This window comes from Pecten maximus, chromosome 2 (assembly GCF_902652985.1).
Source record: "Pecten maximus chromosome 2, xPecMax1.1, whole genome shotgun sequence".
NCBI classification, from domain to species: Eukaryota; Metazoa; Mollusca; class Bivalvia; order Pectinida; family Pectinidae; genus Pecten; species Pecten maximus.
The window spans coordinates 19,573,107-19,592,913 of record NC_047016.1 but is presented as its reverse complement, the minus strand read 5'-3'; the positions used below and the strand labels follow the sequence as shown (position 1 = coordinate 19,592,913).

At 33.8% G+C, this 19,807-nt stretch overlaps 3 protein-coding genes across 3 annotated transcripts; 2 read left to right on the top strand and 1 right to left on the bottom strand.

The window, feature by feature from the left end:
• Nucleotides 1-23: 23 nt before the first annotated feature.
• On the bottom strand, nucleotides 24-2,259 carry LOC117321151 (thyroglobulin-like). The gene is made up of 4 exons (XM_033875623.1): nucleotides 2,118-2,259; nucleotides 1,798-1,984; nucleotides 553-632; nucleotides 24-249 (listed from the first exon to the last, which is right to left on the bottom strand). The coding sequence occupies exons 1-4, from the start codon at nucleotides 2,191-2,193 to the stop codon at nucleotides 44-46; spliced, it is 549 nt and encodes a 182-aa protein (XP_033731514.1). The 5' UTR covers nucleotides 2,194-2,259; the 3' UTR covers nucleotides 24-43.
• A 3,037-nt stretch (nucleotides 2,260-5,296) lies between these two features.
• On the top strand, nucleotides 5,297-6,917 carry LOC117341236 (thyroglobulin-like). Its single transcript, XM_033903092.1, has 4 exons — nucleotides 5,297-5,430; nucleotides 5,862-6,012; nucleotides 6,313-6,389; nucleotides 6,690-6,917. The coding sequence occupies exons 1-4, from the start codon at nucleotides 5,343-5,345 to the stop codon at nucleotides 6,875-6,877; spliced, it is 504 nt and encodes a 167-aa protein (XP_033758983.1). The 5' UTR covers nucleotides 5,297-5,342; the 3' UTR covers nucleotides 6,878-6,917.
• Nucleotides 6,918-8,347: 1,430 nt separating this feature from the next.
• Nucleotides 8,348-11,280, top strand: LOC117321131 (thyroglobulin-like). Its single transcript, XM_033875602.1, has 4 exons — nucleotides 8,348-8,475; nucleotides 9,605-9,758; nucleotides 10,708-10,784; nucleotides 11,061-11,280. Exons 1-4 carry the CDS (start codon nucleotides 8,424-8,426, stop codon nucleotides 11,258-11,260), a joined length of 483 nt encoding a protein of 160 aa, XP_033731493.1. The 5' UTR covers nucleotides 8,348-8,423; the 3' UTR covers nucleotides 11,261-11,280.
• The last annotated feature ends 8,527 nt before the right edge of the window (nucleotides 11,281-19,807 follow it).

Genomic DNA, 19,807 nt, shown 5'->3' with positions numbered 1-19,807 from the left:
ACCACACTGTGTAGAACACTGTATTGGATTTCAAGTGGCCACTTTATTGTAATGTAACAGAGTCACACTGGAGCGTATCTAAGAGTCCTATGTGTACTGTTTCCTCTCCAATCTGTCCACCTCGGACATCAGCACAGAAGCAAACGCTTCCGGTACATTGAATGGGATCGTAGCTTCCTATGGCAGTACAACGATGCATCTTTCCGAGCAATTTCTGCTGGGAATAATCATGTTGTTCACGTGCACATGCTGTATAATAAAAAAGGAAAACATTTTAAATGGTATGACTGATACACTGTATATATGTATTTTAATGGTATGTCACAAACAGTTTAAATCGTCTTTTTTATATAATTAAAATGTAGTGTTAATTACAGTATTCAGGAGGAAAAGCGCAGATTTGACCTCGTGAGAAAATTAGATCCATTCAGGGGAGATAACTCACTACAGTATATTGTCATCTCTTAAAATTGATGTTTTCGAACAACCGTTAAAACAGAAAAGATTTATGCGCCATTTACACCTTACTTTGATAATTTCTTATCTACCTACCACAGTCAGTGTCAACAGCTTCGGCTTCTGTAAAGTCTTTGTCTGTCAGGATAGTTCCGTCAGCAGCTACACATCGACAGCTGAAACAGACAGAATGATCAGTGTCTCAGTCCCTGCTCTGATGAGACCAAATACCGCATAACAGGTTTATTTGGCGTGCATGTGCGAGTAATTTTCGCAACTATTTCAGATCGCGAACATTAAAACCATGAAATATGATGTCAGAAATGCGAGCGTTATGTCCTCTAATGTAAGTAATTCATAGCTTCGTGTTAATCAACATAACTGATTTTTATATATTAAACCATCGAAGTTCATCCTACACTTTCTTCAAAGTGTCACACCCGATATAAATTTATATGTTATGTCCGTTATGTCCTCTAATGTAAGTACTTCATAGCTTCGTGTAAATTAACATAACTGATTTTGATATATTAAACCATCGTTGTCCATCCTACACTTTCTTCAAAGTGTCACACCCGATAAACATTTATGATTAAGATTACATACTCAACTGCACTGCAAAAACAAATCATATTATTAGCATAAGAAATCGCGTAAATGATGTGTCGCAAAATTTACTGGTTAATCGTATGTCTTATACTTCGTTTTATTGATTAGAAATAATTCATTTAATGATCATAATGTTCTAGCAAAATATATTTAATGAAATATATGCTATCTGACATAATTTGCCTGGTCTGGAAGAATAACTTGGTAAAAACTGTATTCAAGACACACTACTGGTCAGATAAAAATGATGAAATCGGTCACGTGTGAGTTGACGCTTAATGTACTCGACATAAAGTAGTTTGTTGCGCAGGTGTAGTTTATTATTAAAAGACTGATTTTTAAATGGAATGCTTCAAACATAATTCCTGATGACAATTCGTTTGGATAACAACGCGTTATGCTCTTAGATCAGTCAATAATACATGTATATTAACAAACCTAACGTTTTCATTATAGTAAATTGGGCAAAAAGGATTCGGAATAACACTAACAAGCAAGTCTAATAAACAGAAACCCTAGAAGTATTTATCATATTAATAATTCTATACATTTCATATTGAATTAACAGGACTTTTAATATATACAGGTATAGGGCAATTGTATATGGTTTTAAACTACTATAGAAACAATGAATACATCGATGACTGCTGACGAGGTGGGATGATGTCTGTAAACTGAGGTTGATTGAGAGGATTACGTACTCAGACATAAGATTATTTGAATGGTACTTACTGGCCGTACATACACTGACGTGGGGCATAAGTTCCATCCTCGAGACACTGCGGTTTGGTTGTGCCGGATGGTCGGACACCCGTCTCCTCCCAAACTTGGTTCTCCAAGTCCTCTATATAGTCAAACTCCCGCTGACAGGTTTCTGTAGCTTCTGCCGTCTCAGGGGCATCTGTGACGTCTTTTGATGCTGGAAACATACGGACATTTTACTGTGTTATTCGGAAATAGTCTAATATAGATATGTAATCTTTCTTCAATTAATCAGCTAAAATGGTTTACTGAAAAATACGATAAATACTAAATCAAATACCATTACGTACCATCAGTTCCGGAATCAGTCTCATCAGCAAATACGATTCCAGTGAGGACAATTAAAGCAAGAACGATGCCCCTCATTTTTGGGATTAATTAGTCAAAACGGTTTGTAACGTGTTTGAACTGTTTAAAGGATAGGCTGATGAGGCTGAACACTTGACCTTTTATACCCACTGCTCAGATTGGTAACATTCTTGTTCGACAGACAGATAAATCATATGTCATACAATTATGTATACCTGTTCATGTATATGCGCAACTACTAATGTGATTCAGAGTGGTAAATAGCCGAAAACGTGGCATTAAGAAAAAATCATATATTAAATGTTTGTTGCTCAAAAACATACCAGTCTAATTTTAAGTCAAAGACAAGGGATCTGCGATATTCAGTTGAAAATCATATGTCCACTTTTCACAAACAACTTTCGAGGTGTATACATCAGTTAGATAAGTATCTTACATGGTTTTGTTGTTCACTATTATAATCGTTATTAAGTAGACATTGACGATTGTTTTACATATTGACTTTCAACATACATGTACAAACATAATACAGCAATACTGAATAAAATGCACGCCGTTTTGTTAGTAGGTAGCTCGGGTCCTTTGTCTTTAGGCATTTGGACCCACTCACCCTTTACAAAATATTACCTTATTGTAATATGCATAGGGCCTCGTAGGGAGATCTAGGATTTTAGAGTTTTGCGTTTATCGCAGTTTCCCATCATTTATAAGTATTGATTTCAGTCAACCTCAGATATTCTTACTTTGCAATATGCACAAGTTCAACCACAACATATAGTTATTGTTACTTATTACTTGTTTTAACGTCAGAGTTAGCAAAATCAATAGAAAATATATCAAAACTATGAACTTTTATTTACCAGTGGAGTTTGCATATTACCATTACGAAAAGGGATTAAGTCATTTTTGAATTAATTTGAAATTTAGTAATTTATAACAAAATTTTACATGTATGTTTAGGAATGCATTGATATTTCAAAATAACATACTATTTACTAACATTGCATGTTTGTTATTTATCATACTGGACGTTTGATATTTTTGGAGAAGAAATATATAAATCATAGATTTTATTCTGGCAACACTAGCTGACACAATATACATTGTACCTATGTATTTATAAAATGTTAGGAAACACTAGTCCCTATCATTAATATAGCAATTTATTAATGTTAATATGAAAATCATCATTCACCAATATATTTATATACTCTTGCTATACCGATTTGACGTTACAACTTATCAGGTATCGTATCGTATCAGGTCATGATATCATTTTGACCACTGGTCATTTGTTTTGCTAGACACATTGGATACAAAGCATGTTTTATTCCTCAACACGTTTACGTTTACCACCTGTTATACAAGATTGCTGATCTAGTCTAAATTAAACTGCGGAATATATATCATCGGATCTATTCACCGTGGACTGTCAGTTTCCCCACACATATCATTATATCAGTTGATTTGACTGTACACGCCCGAGGTATACCTGCATCTGTTGACCAGATGCTGACCGTTCACGCTTGAGCTGCATATGTACATGCTGTTGTTACAGGTGGGCGCCTTGTTTTCACGTTGACAGACTGACTAATTCAAATGTTATATTTCTCTGTGTATAAAATTAGTATTTTATTCCACGTTACACTGTGTAAACGATTGCAAATTAATGATATAATCCCTTCTCCATTTATCCAAATCTAAATACCTATATTTTACTAACGCTTACTGTTGATTCTGCATATAACCAATATTATTAAAATCAATAGGTATTTCATATAAATAACTTAATTACCAGTTTTAATAATAATATTTGCTACATTTCCAATAGAGTATTTGGTAATCGGAATTGACCAACTTTGAGGTGCAATTTCTTGAATATACGTTATAAAGGGTTAATAACTATATATTCAAACCAGTCCATGTACAATACAATTAAGCCACGTTATTTATACAAGACGAAGAATTGTCATACCTACCCATGATCTATGCAGCTTATTTATTCAAGGCAAGGAAATGTCAAACATTCCAATTATCTATACAGCTTATTTATACAGGGCAAAGAACTGTCAAACCTACCCATCATATAACCACCCTATCTATACAAGGCGAGGAACTGTCAAACCTACCCATTATATATCCAGCTTATTTCTACAAGGCGATGAACTGTCAAACCTACCCATTATATATCAAACTTATTCATACAGGGCAACGAACTGTCAAACCTACCCCATTGTATATCCAGCTTATTTATACAGGGCGACGAACTCTCAAACCTACCCATTATATAACCAGCTTATTTATGCAGGGTAAGGAACTCTCAAACCTACCCATTTTATCTTTCCAGCTTATTTATACAAGGTGAGGTACTCTCAAACCTACCCATCATATACGCAGCTTATTCTTACAATGCCAGGTACTGTCAAACCTAGCCATCATATAATCACCGGATCTATCCAAGGCGAGGATATATCACCAGCCTATTTATACAAGGCGAGGAACTGTCAAACCTTCCCATCATAACCACCATATCTTATGACAAACATGGTATTGTCAAATCACTATATTTGATACCCGATGTAGTTTTTAAAATGAACCAGTCAGTAATCGAACATCAATGAAAGGTATTAACAGTTAAGATATGTAATCTGGTAAATCATTGCAGTATCCTAAGGTTTTATTACTATCGCTTGAAGCATGATATCATTGTACCCTGGCCATCCCTTAGTAAACTATCGGTATTGCAGAGAGTGTCTTTATATCATTCCTCGAGACTCATCCTTGATTAACATTCCAAATCACATTCTTAATTAAAATGCGTTGTTTGTAGGAAGAACGTACAAATACGCAGATTACGGATAACAACAACATGATATATTGTAAATCAACACCTGCGATAGAACAATGTATTATGTAGGAATGTTTATTCTATATTAAAACAACATTATGTATCATCGGGAGACCCTAAAACTATTGTGGGTAATATAAGAGCATGATAAATATATAATGCATGATAAAATTCATCAATTAGTCACATGCCTAGTCAATTTGTATCTTGATACCTCCCGGTACACAAACCATCCCAATTTATCTGTCACCACCTGTTGGTTTGTGTAATCGGTGGTCAGGTTTGTATATAAATGCGTGATCTAGGCTCTATTGTCCGAGAAATCATTCTATCAGACCGGTCAGTATAGAAACACAAGATGAAATTTGTCATTATTTTCCTTCTCCTTGTCGTTGGCATTGCTTATGCTGATGAAACAGCTCCAGATTCGGATGCCGAAGATGACGGTATGTAAGATATAAGGACAAACGTCCTTTTGATTTACTTGCGCACTATTTGTTTTAGGAATGTGTATGACCTCTTAAAACGAGTACAAGAAGTATATGCTTAATTCAAATCAATTGTCGTATTAGGATTTCATTTCACACGCAATCACTCCTGTCTGAATTTATATGCCTGAACTTCATTGTCTGATTCCATATTAATTAAGAATAACGGAACATATTTTGATGTTTTTTACGAAATATCAAAATTAATATTATTTTACTATTTTTTTTATTATTTTCATTAAATCTTAACAGTTGAAAAACTTGCTATCTTTATCAAACTAAATAAATATTTCTTGACTATTCCATGTGTTTTATGCTATACTTTATTGAGTATTATACAATCAATAGATCCATTCGTTTGTAATTTTATAACAATTTAAACACAACAGAGGATACCATCACTTGCCAGGATAAACTGGACGCCATTGAAGCCGAGATAGCGGAAGTAATAGAACAGACTGGGTCTTACCCTATAGGGTCTCTAAAACCTCAATGTCTGGAGGACGGATCATATGCTCCCCGTCAATGTCTTGGATCCATGTAAGTTTACCTCAATATTTACTGGAAAATGTACTGACGGTATTGGTATTCAGGATTTATATTGAAGTTTGTATACCATGCGTACCTGATTGCTAATGTCAAATGAAGGTATATTGCTATGGATAAAACCGTAGCTATTTATAATTTGTGTTGTAACTTATAGAAAGTTGTACTCCTCCCGTTAAATGATGCATTGAGGGAACATAACAAAATTTTAATATCCAATGTCAAAAAGAAATAACCCACTTTGTTGATATGACTGTGACAGATCGGAAAATATATATTTTATTTTATTTCCAGATGTAACTGTGTAGCAGCGAATGGTACTATACTAACCGACGATTTCAGTATTGGCCAAGCTTTCAACACAGATTGCTGTAAGTATATATTTGGTGATGAGTGAAAATGTGGCATCTTTTTTCAAGCTTAATTCGACATTTTTACGCCACATCATATGTTCTAATTCCTTATCACACTTTTTTGTAAACCAACTTTTAACATTAAAAACGTATATATCGATAGATAGATATATTTCTTTAGTTCCCATCAATAATATACAATTTATATACATTTGTATGTCTATATAAACCTTACATCCAAAGAGGTTTCATATTCTCATTGTTCACTATATTTAAATACAATTTTTCAACTACATCAAGGTCATTCGTTTATTCCAGCATGTGCACGCAACAAACACGAGTATTCGACATCGGGGATGGTCGGCAAATCATTTAAGTGTACCGTCATCGGCAGTTACGCCCCTGTGCAGTGTACCGGAAGTGTTTGCTACTGTAGTGATAACCATGGTGAACAATTAGGCCAGCAAACCGTCAACATCGATTTAATTGATACCCTGAAATGTTAAAATAATAAAATATGTAGAACAAGTGGCTGGTTTTGCTCAATTACCTTATTCTTTGCTTTTTGTTTAGAGGAGCGGGTGTCAAAAGTTTTAAAACGTTCACAGAAACAAAACTAGTTACTGTACCAATACATACGGTCACAACACATGAAAAACAACGCTAGGGTAGTCCCTGAGTAATTTATACATACTACCCCATAGCCGTCCGACCACCGTTCACTCCGACAAAAATGGTACAGTCGCTACCTTACTGGTATTCTAACTGTATCAACACTTATAACATGTACACTTCAAACATACAATGAATTGAACAATCACCTATAAACCGGTCGATAATAAAGCACATTATGTTATGTACTTATAGTATGAACTTAAAAGAATATCACCACATCAATACTAGCAAATTACACTAAGAGTTACCTACTTCGAAAAAAAAGATTAAAAGAACTGGTACCCTTCGTCAGTAGAATGTTTATACAATATTCATAGCGTTAGTATAACACATGAACGGTTATGGCACAATTCAAATAACACCAATGACACTATAAAGTAAAAACATTACATTAGATAAACACAATAACATCATTTGAATGTTTGGGTCATACCGATATTCCTCGTCATTTTCGTCTTTTTCCCAATGCAGGAGATGGATTTACAAAAGACAATTTCACCCTTTTTATAAATTATACTCCAAATATATCATATAACACTTCACTATACAGCTGTTTTGTATTCGTTGGAATGTTCGTAAAATCACAATTGACCCGAAGGGAAAGATCATTAGTCATATTATACAGCAAATTACGTAAAGCTTTAGCACTGGAACATTTCAATGAAAAATAATGATTTGTAAATATTCCCAAAGTGTGATGCATTTATTTTTCATAATTAAGAATTCCATACAGGGCATCGTCAAACTCACGATTTTAAGGTTATCAGGTTTACCATCCAGCAACGGAGACTGATAATCCAGGTGTCTGCCACACGTGTGATGTGCCGATCTATTGTCTAATGTATGGTGTTTAATGATAACACATTTCTTTATTTCTGAATTACCCATATTTTTGCAATATTAAGTTTATTTAACTATTTTTTGCTGAATTCCGGCATGTTTAATAGTTCTGACGCAAATCGATATGTAATATAATTATTATATACGTTTAAAGGCAGTAGTAGGCATCCGTATGTGAATATTTGCCTTTTTACATGGTCGTTTACTTGGTAGATAACATTGTTGTTATTATTTCTCTTTGTATTTTACAAAGACCATTTCGAAGTGTAAGACTTGAATCCAGGCATGAGACAATTTTTCGGAAATATCCCAGATTTGCCATCTGTTCCACGTTTGAAGCCGCTAAACGGTCATCTGCCCAAAGGGCACTAAAATAATTACACTGTGTCAGTATCTCCAGCATCAACATTAATCTGCTTAGATGTACCACGCGAGATTAGTTCAGGTTATATATAAAGGTGTTCTCCGAGCTTTGGCTTCATCCACCAGAGAGATATTCACCAGAACGCTACAGAACAAGACCCACTTTCGTTAAAGATGAAGATAGCTGTGCTTGCGCTTGTCCTTGTCATCTTTGCATTTGCTAAAGGTTTGTAGTTTAACTCACGAAATTCACCTAGTGTTAAACAATTGATATTATTTATTTTCCTGGGCTGGGAATACCTCGATGTATGGCGAACATTTCTACGAGAATAGCGTTCTCCTCGTATATGACTATTAAACTTCTTGTACTAAATATTTAGTCGATTAAAATCGCCAATATCAACGTAATGATATAGGTACATATGTGCCCATCATGGGTCTAATTGAATTGATTAATTGATTACTTATATATTGAACTGTTTTCAGTTTCAACAGAACAAAAGTAAATTTAATGGAACGCGCTTTAGTCCATGAATGCTAACTGAAAAAAAAAATTCAATGGTTAAATGTATCACTTATGATTTTAAATATATAATTTCTCTATGTGAAAAGGATATTCTAATATCCCCGTTTTTATCGTCCACGAGTCCTGTCAACCGTCTACAAGAATAATCAATGTCATACTTAATATATATCTAATTCATAGAAACATGAGGTGATATTACACTTGTTAAAATGTCATTTTCTCCTACAGGTTTAATTTTTATACCCTCCTTTTCGTTACTGTTATATGCACTTTAACTAGGTCATTTGGCAGTTATGGGTTGGTAACGCCCACCTACAGCTAGCGATGTCACATAGAGGCAATGCCATAGAGTGGTAAATATTTGGTGATAAAAAGCACATGTTAGAGCCACGTTTCTCTACAGTCTTTTGATAGGTGCTTTGTCTGTGTTTCGAGTTTTGTTCTCCGTGTCATAACAGACGTCGACTGTTGACAAAAACAAGTACATTATATATAAATATTATGTTATTGTGCAATAATTATATAAATCAAAAATTATTTCAGTTTGCGATCTTGTGATTGACATGTTCTATTCTCTTTCAAATATCTGTTGTAAGTACCTCTAATTTTGAAAGCGTTGCACAATTTGACATATATCTAAATTGTACGAGTATGTTTATCCTTCAGGAACAACTGGTATTATCATCCTCTTTAAGGTTGCCTTAAGGTCATTCTTTTGGTAACCGTTTGCCCCTGTGTTTCGAATCCATATTTGCATGTCATTATTTTGCTCTAATCTTGCTCAACACATTGTTCCTATACAATATCCATTATGCTAATATTCCCTCAGCTTCAAAAACGCCTTGCAGGAATGAACTCGCCGCCATAGAGGCTTATCTAGCGGTGCTCGCAGCGCAAAATAATGGCGTACCTCCTGTCGGTTACGACACACCCGAGTGTTCTCCGGACGGTACCTATGCCCCATTGCAGTGTAAAGGAGCAAGGCAAGTACAGTTATTTATATTGCACCTATACTTAATGCACGGAATATCACCAATTTATATTGTTTACATATTTTAAATGGCATACGTACAAAAGAAATTCCTTCTTTGATTCGCTTACATAGCCTCGAAACCGGGAGACCAAACTGTTAAATATGTAGCCCCTTTGATGACAAAACTCGAAACGATTTTTAACCATCGTTAAATAATCTTCAGTAACCATTTTCTGTACTTTTGAACGCTTGATGCTGATGTTGCAAAAGTCATTAGGAATTAACTTAACCACTCGAAACTCATAAAGAATAAAGAGCCGTCGATTTTTTTCTCTTTTTTCCTTTTTTCAATTACTCATAATAACAATCCCCAATATTTTTCCTCCATTCTGTTGGTTGGTCTATCCAATCTTGTAAGGACCTTCTCAAAAATAAACTACCTTTTACATATATATTTTACAGCGGTGTGCTTAACGACACATTTTACCAGAAACAATATGTGTCAATAACGAGAACAGTAATATGAAAGAAGCTTGAAGAGAAAACAAATGGAGGAAATGTTTTTCTCCTTCTTTAGTACATGTATCTTGGTTAATGAAAACTGTGATTTTATGAGCACGTTCACTCTCTTTAGTAATAAGTAACGAGTAGACAGCAGACGTGACGCTGGAGTCTCGGAAGGTCGCATGTCATGTTTGATACAATGTTGTTGTTTTTTTGTTTTTTTTTTTTGTTTTTTTGTTTGTTTTTTTTTCATTAAAGAATTGGTTTGGTTGGTTCAATCTATGAACTATCGAATAGCTGTACGTCATTACATTCGAGTTATCCAAAAACACTAACTCTACCTCCGCTTCATCTGTTTGAAAAAAATATATAGATGTTTAAGTGGTAAGTTATGAAATAGATATGTGATATCACCTGACGAACAATATTCCTTTATTGGTCGTTTTTATTTGCAGTTGTCACTGTAAGAGCGCTGATGGTATCCAAATCAGTGAGTGGTTCGATATCGGGATGTCGGACGCAGCAAGCTGCAGTATGTATAGACTTTAATTCTACTTTGTGAAGGCAGATTCTGAACATACCAAACATTAATTGAGCTACATACGCGTAAGCTACATATTTTCATGACGTAACACCTTCAGTTAATCGTATGATTTTTAACATACAATGTATATAAACTGGAAGACCCTTACCAATATTAAAAATAGCTGCCATTCGCAGGAATACAAAATTTAGGTAATCTAGAAAACATGTTAGCAAACAGCATACAACAATATGTTTTGTTTGAGATATCGACTGTATATTTCAGTATGTGGTCGCGATTCGCACGAATTCATGATGACGCAAATGATGGGCCAGATGTTCGAATGCAACGAGACCGGCGGCTATAAGCCCGTCCAGTGTACTGGAAGTGTCTGCTTCTGTGTGGACCATAACGGTCAGCGAACAGGTCCGGGGAGTATCAACATTGCCCACGCCGACCAGCTTGGTTGTGACCAATTCTATTAAAGCTTGGTACCTGAGACTCATTTTTTGTTGTTTCGTTTCTTTTGATCAGTTGTAATAATGATGTGATCATCGGTAAAACAATGTTTTAACGCAATTATATAAAACGTCCGCGTAGCATTCTTTATAGGTAAGACATTAGGACACACGGTAGTACAATACGTGATTATGCTCATACTGACGTTGTATTTATTTCTCAATGTATATACATATTTGCTTCTACACAAAATCACATATAAACCTATTCTTTTCTTTTCAAGATGGTTTCAATTTACCCATAAACGAAATGTTTGGTGAGGTCATTTGGAAGATTTAAATGCTTGAACTAAACTTCCATTACTTAAGTATATCTACTTGAACTGTACTTGATCATACAGTCTATTTATGTAACATCGTTATACCAACGTAGGATACTCGTATCCAAAATGAATGTCAATTTACAAGACATGACGCCGCAGGGCATCTTTACATGACAACGTAGAGTACGTAATATTGTCGGCCATTATCGGCTTTAATATTTTCACTCACAGACAAACTGGATTTAGACTCGAAGGATAACAAGCTAGAAAATATCAATGATAATTACTATAGCATAAACTAAGGATTTAATATAGCATTATTAATTGTTGATATTACACCACCCAAATATATACACGCATGTCGGTCACACTTCTAATATACACATATAACATCCTTATGATAATGGATAAACATATCATTACTGTACAATAACCATGATTATCTACATACACATGTAACGCACGGAAACGTTTATACTCTCTGTGCATCATACAGGTATATTACGCACCTGTTTGCTATATAAAATATTTTTTTATTTTCTAAGAAAAAAAAACATACACATTCTTAGAGGGCAACATAATATCAATTAAACTTAAATCATCTGCCTGGTATGCAAATCCTTCCATTATCTGCTTATTAGCAGGGCGATATAAGTATTAACTTCTTGAACTGTCTTTTGGGTTTACATTGTATAAAGGGAATCAATTATTTCATTTTCATCCCATGGGTTCTTAGGGCTAGTTAAGGATGTTATCTTGTGATGTTGTCACAAAATGAACAAAACTGTGTGTTTGACGAACCGAAATGACGTAAACTTTAATGTAAAATTCAGAAATATAGTTCCATATAAAGCAAACAAAAACATGTATAAAAGAATACAATATAGATATGTGTAGAGGGATTATAACAGTTATATAAAATCAATTTAGTTTTCATTAATGATATACTGTTTGTTGGCGCGATATAAGCATTCCAATTTCTTTGTTAGGATTTACTGAACATGAACAGGAAGTTCACAAATATAAAGTTACATTATGTTAGACAAGTCACATTCTACATATAGTTACCAGCTCCTACTACTACTTCTAGTACTGGTTACTGATCTCATCCTAGATAGAAACTTGAATGTAAAGTGAGTGAGTGATTAATTTTAAATTGAGTTTAATCCAGTGAGTGATTGACTACAACTAAGCAGTGTTTCTTTATAATACTATTTGAATATTTGCATTCTTCTTTGACTTAAGGGTATAAAAGCGATAGAGTCAATAAAATGTTTTACAAATATTGGAATGTTTTTGATATACTTGTAAACAGAGTGGCTCTAAAGGATTACTAATTTATTTGCTGATTTCTTTTATTTAAGATGAGCATTAAGGCTTTCCAAAAAGGGTTTTATTATTATTATTATTATTACAAGCTAACCGATAATAAGTATTTATATATTCAAGTATTTAAAAGGTAAAAATTGAAGTAATCCAGACGATTGATACATTTATTATGAGGTGTTTACTAAAGGATACGATAATAACGTGACCCTGTGGTCAGGGTCTGATGAGGGTAGTCAGATCAGACCTGCAGACCAGTCAATTTTAAACAAAGATGCACTGTACATGAGAAGTACAAATATTCTTAATAGAAAAATCCCGCGGATAAGCAATTAGATCGACTATGGTTGAGAAGATGAATTATTTATACGACCATATCTTTAAACTGTAAAACGAAAGTAGGTCTAGCCAGGTGAAGCAAATGCTGCTATTTTTGCAATAACTGTTTGTTTTACTTGATACGATAGCTATGAACAAAATCAGTGTTACCTGCCGTTGTATTTTAGCACATTGGTGTCTCAAAAAATACGGAAATAATCCAGTATAATGTTCAATGATCTTCTGTTTTTATTATCGTCATGCATGTTTTCCGGGTCACGTTCTAATAGCATTTGGGCTTCCGGTAACGTCATAAAATTCATTTCCCGCGAATTTATTGGGAAATCTAAATCAACACTTGAAATGAAATGAAATGGAAGAAATAAAAAAGGTCTTAATAAAAATATTGTAATCAGTATTTAGTGCAACATTAAAGTTCATCATAAATAATTGCTACGATTCGCTAACCTGAAGCCAGAGACTTGTATATCCGGTATATACGTCTCTGCCTAAAGAATAAGTAATTGAAATCAAATTATTCTAAAATTCACATTTCGTTTCTATTATAATCTTAATTTTTTTTTCACAAGATCGTTTAGAAGCTTTGCAGTACTGACTATTTCAAACGCACAGATGCTTTGATTGGAGCAAAGATGGCGACCCGAAGCTGTGTGGGGGTTTGGATTGGAATTAAATTGCGTATATTTCGGCAAGTAAATATCGTACAAGGTTCCCGTGTGGTCAGATCATCTAATTTTGTCAATATGTATTCAGAACAATTGTTGTTTAGTCGCTACCGTCATTAACATAAAAATTCGGATTATTCTATAAATACTTATTTAATTATAGTTTCCGTTAACACCTCACATACTGTCCCAATTGAAGCATCCACAATAACTATCATCATTCTGAGGAATGCAAGCATTATAAGAATGCAGTGGATGCAATATCAACATCACGTACTATTCTGTATCCATCCCATGGAAAATGACTGATGTATCTCACGTAAACAACACAAACTGACGACTTCATGTAATAAGCGGCCGACTAACACTAACCAAGACTTTTAATGACTTCACTATTATTTGATTTCGAGTATACAACACTCATAAAATCAATAATAATAATATAAAACTTTAATATGCTATCCCAGTGTATAACATAAATAATCTAAAATTAAGCGATTTTTTCCCCATTAATGACCAATTATTCTAGAAAAACATTACTGATGGAAATTAGAGGTAAAATCATTTCATTCTCTAGTCATATTAAGAACAAAAACAAATGGAAGAGAAATAAATCTCCAAAATCAAATTAGAAATTTAGAAAAAAAACAGAACCTGATAAAACAGTGTTAAATGGACCGGAAAGTAAACAGAAAGAATTAGAGGAAATAAGATAACATAAACCTACAGGCAATATGAGTCGTTCAAGGGCAAAATGAATCGGGGGACCTAAAAACTACTTTTGTGGATTAGAATCAAAACACTACACTAGTAACATAATTTCAAGTTTAAGCGAAGAAGATGGTACAACAATATCAAACCAAAAAAAAGAATTTTTAAAAGAAAGTGAAAATTACTACAGAACGTTTTACAAAGAAAACCGATCATTGGAAAATGTTTATCTTGAACTACTTCTAGAAACTTACGATACGATATACTTATATTAGCTGTTCATGAATCGCGAATACACTTCCAAAAATGTAAAAAAGTAAAGGTCCTGGTTCTGATGGTTTCACAGTTCAGTTTTGGAAAATATTTTGAAATCAGTTAGGTAAGTTTATTTTAAAATTAATAAATTAAAGTTATAGAACATCAGAACCTCAGATAACTCAAAACATAATTATTAAAACTTGCATCCCAAAAGGTGATAAACCAAGTAACAAATTAACTAAATGGCGGCCAATAACTCTGCTAAATAGTATATATAAATTAGCATCTGGTAAAATAGCTGAGTGATTGAAAACTGCCATAAGTAAATTGATAAGTAACAACCAAACTGGCTTCATTCCTGGCAGATACATAGGTGAAAGCACACGTTTAATTTATGACACATTCAGTATACAGAAGACAACAGCTTACCTGGACTTCTACTTCTACTTGACCTTGATAAAGCATTCGTCTCTGTCTTTTTAACTTTATCTCATCAACTCTGAACTTATTAAAATTTGGCCCTAATATTATTAAATGGATAAAGCTTTTTCAGAACATTACACAGTCAGCAGTGATCACAGAACATGGTTTTCGTCAGGGCGACCCTATTCTTCCTACATTTTTATCAGATGTACAGAAATTGTAACAATAATGTTAAGAAATAATAAAAATATCGAAGGAATCACTATAAAAGAAATACTGTTATCGTAATTTGCTAATGACACGTCTGTTATTTTAGATGCTTCAAACAAATCTTTGGAAGTAACCCAGGTCCTCTAATAATTTCGACCTAAAGTGGGGAAGCACTTTTTTTTTAAATTTCCTGGGCATTGACGCTGATCTTCACAAAGTCACTCAACTGAATTTTGACAAAAAAGTCTTTAATATCTACGTTGATTAGAAGAACACTTACACACATTGTAAGCTGCTCTCAAAACAACTTGGACTAGACGAATATACAATAAAAAGTAGAAGTGTCAAAAATTGTAAAACTATATTATGGAAAGACGTATTGGAAACTAGGTAAAAAATTATTATTGCAAGTTATACGCAACAAGTATCCTTGAAAATCCAATATGGTTTAATAGTGAAATACAGATTGATAGGATTGATAAAGTTATAACAAAGCTTGCTTAAAGAAAGGGGTACAAATTGTATTTGGCATTGTTAAAAATGAAAAATCTATAAATTGTTTCGAGAATTTCGAGGAAAATACAATATTCATACTTATTTCCTAAAGTACCAAAGTCTGAAGATACTGTAAATAAATATATTAAAAAATCAACATATATTCAATTCAGAAAAAAACATTGCATAACCTAACATACCTATAAATCTTAGATTGATTCTAAGAAACAAAATAGGATCTCAAAAATATATATAATTTTAAGTAGAAATGAACTCAGACCTACTGCTGAATGAAAATGAAACCAATAATTCAATATAATTGAAGAAACGTGGGGAAAATATATGTAACTCCCTTCAATACCACTAAAACATCACAGAACACTAATTGCAAGTCTATTTTTCTTCAAAATTGGAAAATCAAATAATAACCTCTGCTCTTTCTGCAAAAAAAAAAAAAAACCCAAAACAATTACACATTTTATTGGACTATGATAATGTACCTAATCTGATAGAAAACCTTAGAAAACACAACCTCAGTTTAAAGTTTGATCAACAGGAGTTTTTATTTGGTAAACACATAAATGAATACATGAAATTTAACGTAGATGACTTGATATTAATAATTATAAAATAAAACATTTAAAAACCATCTTGGATTATATTTGACAATTGACGTGTATTACTGCTGGTTCTAATTTCATATGCAGGTTCCCCTTGATCCCTAGTTAGCATATTCCTGTATAGGACCAACCTGACAACAACATGGCCAACAGGCAACCATCTTAGTTTTGACAATTATAACTGCATTGCAATAACACTTTCTAAATGGACTAAATGACTATTACTTGTCTTTTTTTAAATTTGAGGTTCTGAATATAATGATGTAACAACAACGATTGGGTGCAAATTATGGCACAACAAAGTATGGCTGCAGATCAGGCTAGATAAATTAAACATTATATATTTATTATTATTTGCTATTGAAATAATTTGTACAAACACCAGGGTGTTTGAGAGATTAGCTATGGTTTTACCTGTGTTTCTTTTGAAAATGGAACACTCTTGTATTCACAAATGCCTACCAACTCTTCATAATAAACTAAATGGTTGGTTCGTTTATTGCGAGAATAAGTAGAAACTTCAAAAAAAACATCTATCCCAAATCAGGTAACAGGTACGAAATTATACTTCTCTATGGATAATCATATGGTATTTATAAAGGTACTCCTATGCTTGAATTCTAAAATTACATCTTAGATTTTGACTTTCAGCGTTGTAAACTCACCTACCCTATGTATCAACAGACCATTTCAGAGGGGTAGGTGCATGTGTCAATGATTTTTTGGTATTTATAATCAATACTCTGGTAAAATATTGATAGCAGTACCTTTCAGACAAATTGATAAAAAAAACCTGTATTTTCGTAATGATGCTAGTTCCAGAAATGGCTCTGGATTTTTTGGAAAGGAGATCAATTTTGCCATTGGATTTGCTAATATTGGGCAATGTATAGGTGAAATACACACATAGTATGTCCTTGGACTCTAAAAGTACAAGGTAACCTGGGGTCCATTGCGGGTACAGTACACATTTTCAATGGAATCTTATGTAACAACGTGGTTCAGTTTCGCTAAGAACCCAATGCAGTACCTCACCAGCAAAACCTGTTTGGAAGTCGGAAAGGTGTCTGCGGTCAAGCATGACGGTGTTACACTGGGATTCACTGAGAGTGTTGTCTCAATAGCCCTGGGCATAGACCACCAGGTGTGATTACCGTAGTCGCTTCGTTAAAAGCCCTGGGTTTACAGGTAAAATAAATTTGAACGGAGATGTTATGTCAGAAGTGTGGACATGTACCTTAAAAAACACGTGGAGACGCACGGAAACCTTTTTCTTAATGTAAGAGGCGGTGCGTGGTCGGAATCCCTACTGGGCAGTGAGCCTATCGGATTGTTCCGTAGAATACACGCCACATATGATTGGTCAATCGGAGCTGTAACAGCAAGGGCCGTGCTGACCATCATACACTGATTACGCATGATGATTCCCTAAGGGGTTAGACCTGTATGTCCAGAAACACGTGATAGCTATAATTAGCCACAGCTGATCAGCAACCAGGAGATGACAACTGACTGAAAATTAGTAACTACTTTGTCTCATAAACTACAGCCAGCCTTTTATAACTTAATCATACATATAGATTAACACAATTGTATTAAAACAATGGGGGAACCCATCGTACACAGAAGTATTTGTTTCCACGAAATAAATTTAGGCTATTGTGATTGATCTTGTATTTATTTAAGCATGGTTACGTTGTAGCGTTTATATATCACGTTGGGTCAGTAAATCTTTTAAACGTATTGAATCACTGGCAGTTGCGTCTTTGACAGGTGTACATGAACTGTGTGTTTCTCTGTTTAAATTCATGTTGAAGGATTCGACAGGAGATCAACTAATATCCGATATACTACATAATCAGACTAGAAGTAGACCTAGTGATTTAAAACATGCGCTTAGCTACTTTAAAGTCGTACCATTAAAAACAAGAACATCAGTATCAACGACAACATCAACATCATCGTAAACACCAGCAACCACATCATCTACACTAACATCATCAACGACAATAACAACATCAACATCACCAATAGCAATCATAGAAATGACAGCTGAACGATCCTTTACCCTTACAGAGCATATACAATTCTAACAAATGTAATTCCTTATTACAGATTATAGATATTAGTACGATTCATTGGCAGATTGCTTATGCAACATTTGTAGCTTTAGTTTAACAAGGGATGTTTATACCAGCTGACGTCATTTACAGTTACGTTATAAAAGAGTATTATATAAATATATATTTAATTTCAGTATGATTTTCCCAGTGCATGTTTTGGTTCCTGGTTAAACTAATGAGTCAATAAATGTCATAACTACTGAAACATGCAGTTTAACGTATAATTTGGCATACATATACACTGCAAAACTAAATATGTATTCATATGTTTTGTATAGTTATGTATTGTTGTGCTTTCTTTAAGCAAACGTTTCCGTAACTGAATAAAAGGCTGATGTTTCGTAACGTGAAAAGTTAGTCTGAAAGTAGTCTGAATGTAATGATTTTGTTTTAGGCCAGAAGGCACTTAAATAATTACACTCTACCAGTATCTTTTACACCAACGTACATCTGTTAAAGGGAACCACATGGTACAGCTCAGTTTACATATAAAAGTTCGGATTCATACACTGGAGAGACATTTACCAGATAGCTACAATGCTTGTGTTCCTCCTTAGCATCACTATAGTCCTTGTGACAGGTTTGTATACACGATGAAATGGTTCACTTTGTAAACCCGTCGTTATTTCTATTGTCTTTGGTGGAAATTTCAGAAATAAACTCATGACTATATAGGGCCTGCTGATTACAACGATAATAACGCTCTCGGCTTATACGAACGTCACAATACGTCTGATTGTGACGAAATTTGACGAGTTTGTAACAGACTATATACACCTATATATTCGGTTACAATTTTTTTGATTTGTAGATAAGTAATACAGGCACATTATATCGAAAATTTTGTCCAATTATTTATTTTATATTTTAATTATTTTTTGTCTTTTTCGGTGTTCTCGTGTCTGAGTTTGTTCAAGTGCTAGTCTCTATATTATAATTTCAAATCATTTCGAACAAACATATATTCCTGAGATATAGATTGATAAGGACTTGTGAAATTTTATAGTCGTGATCATGATGTCATATCGTATTATTCGACTACAGGTCATATAAAGATACACATATTTATGTCTCTTTAATA

Excerpts from the sequence above, each read along its gene's own strand:
- LOC117321151 (XM_033875623.1), bottom strand. The coding sequence starts at position 2,193 with ATGAGGGGCATCGTTCTTGCTTTAATTGTCCTCACTGGAATCGTATTT. Across the intron at positions 1,985-2,117 it reads GACTGATTCCGGAACTGATG|CATCAAAAGACGTCACAGAT; the intron begins GTACGTAATGGT and ends GTATGTTTCCAG. Across the intron at positions 633-1,797 it reads CGTCAGTGTATGTACGGCCA|CTGTCGATGTGTAGCTGCTG; the intron begins GTAAGTACCATT and ends TGTCTGTTTCAG.
- LOC117341236 (XM_033903092.1), top strand. The coding sequence starts at position 5,343 with ATGAAATTTGTCATTATTTTCCTTCTCCTTGTCGTTGGCATTGCTTAT. Across the intron at positions 5,431-5,861 it reads TTCGGATGCCGAAGATGACG|AGGATACCATCACTTGCCAG; the intron begins GTATGTAAGATA and ends TAAACACAACAG. Across the intron at positions 6,390-6,689 it reads AGCTTTCAACACAGATTGCT|CATGTGCACGCAACAAACAC; the intron begins GTAAGTATATAT and ends CGTTTATTCCAG.
- LOC117321131 (XM_033875602.1), top strand. The coding sequence starts at position 8,424 with ATGAAGATAGCTGTGCTTGCGCTTGTCCTTGTCATCTTTGCATTTGCT. Across the intron at positions 8,476-9,604 it reads CATCTTTGCATTTGCTAAAG|CTTCAAAAACGCCTTGCAGG; the intron begins GTTTGTAGTTTA and ends ATATTCCCTCAG. Across the intron at positions 9,759-10,707 it reads TTGCAGTGTAAAGGAGCAAG|TTGTCACTGTAAGAGCGCTG; the intron begins GCAAGTACAGTT and ends TTTTATTTGCAG.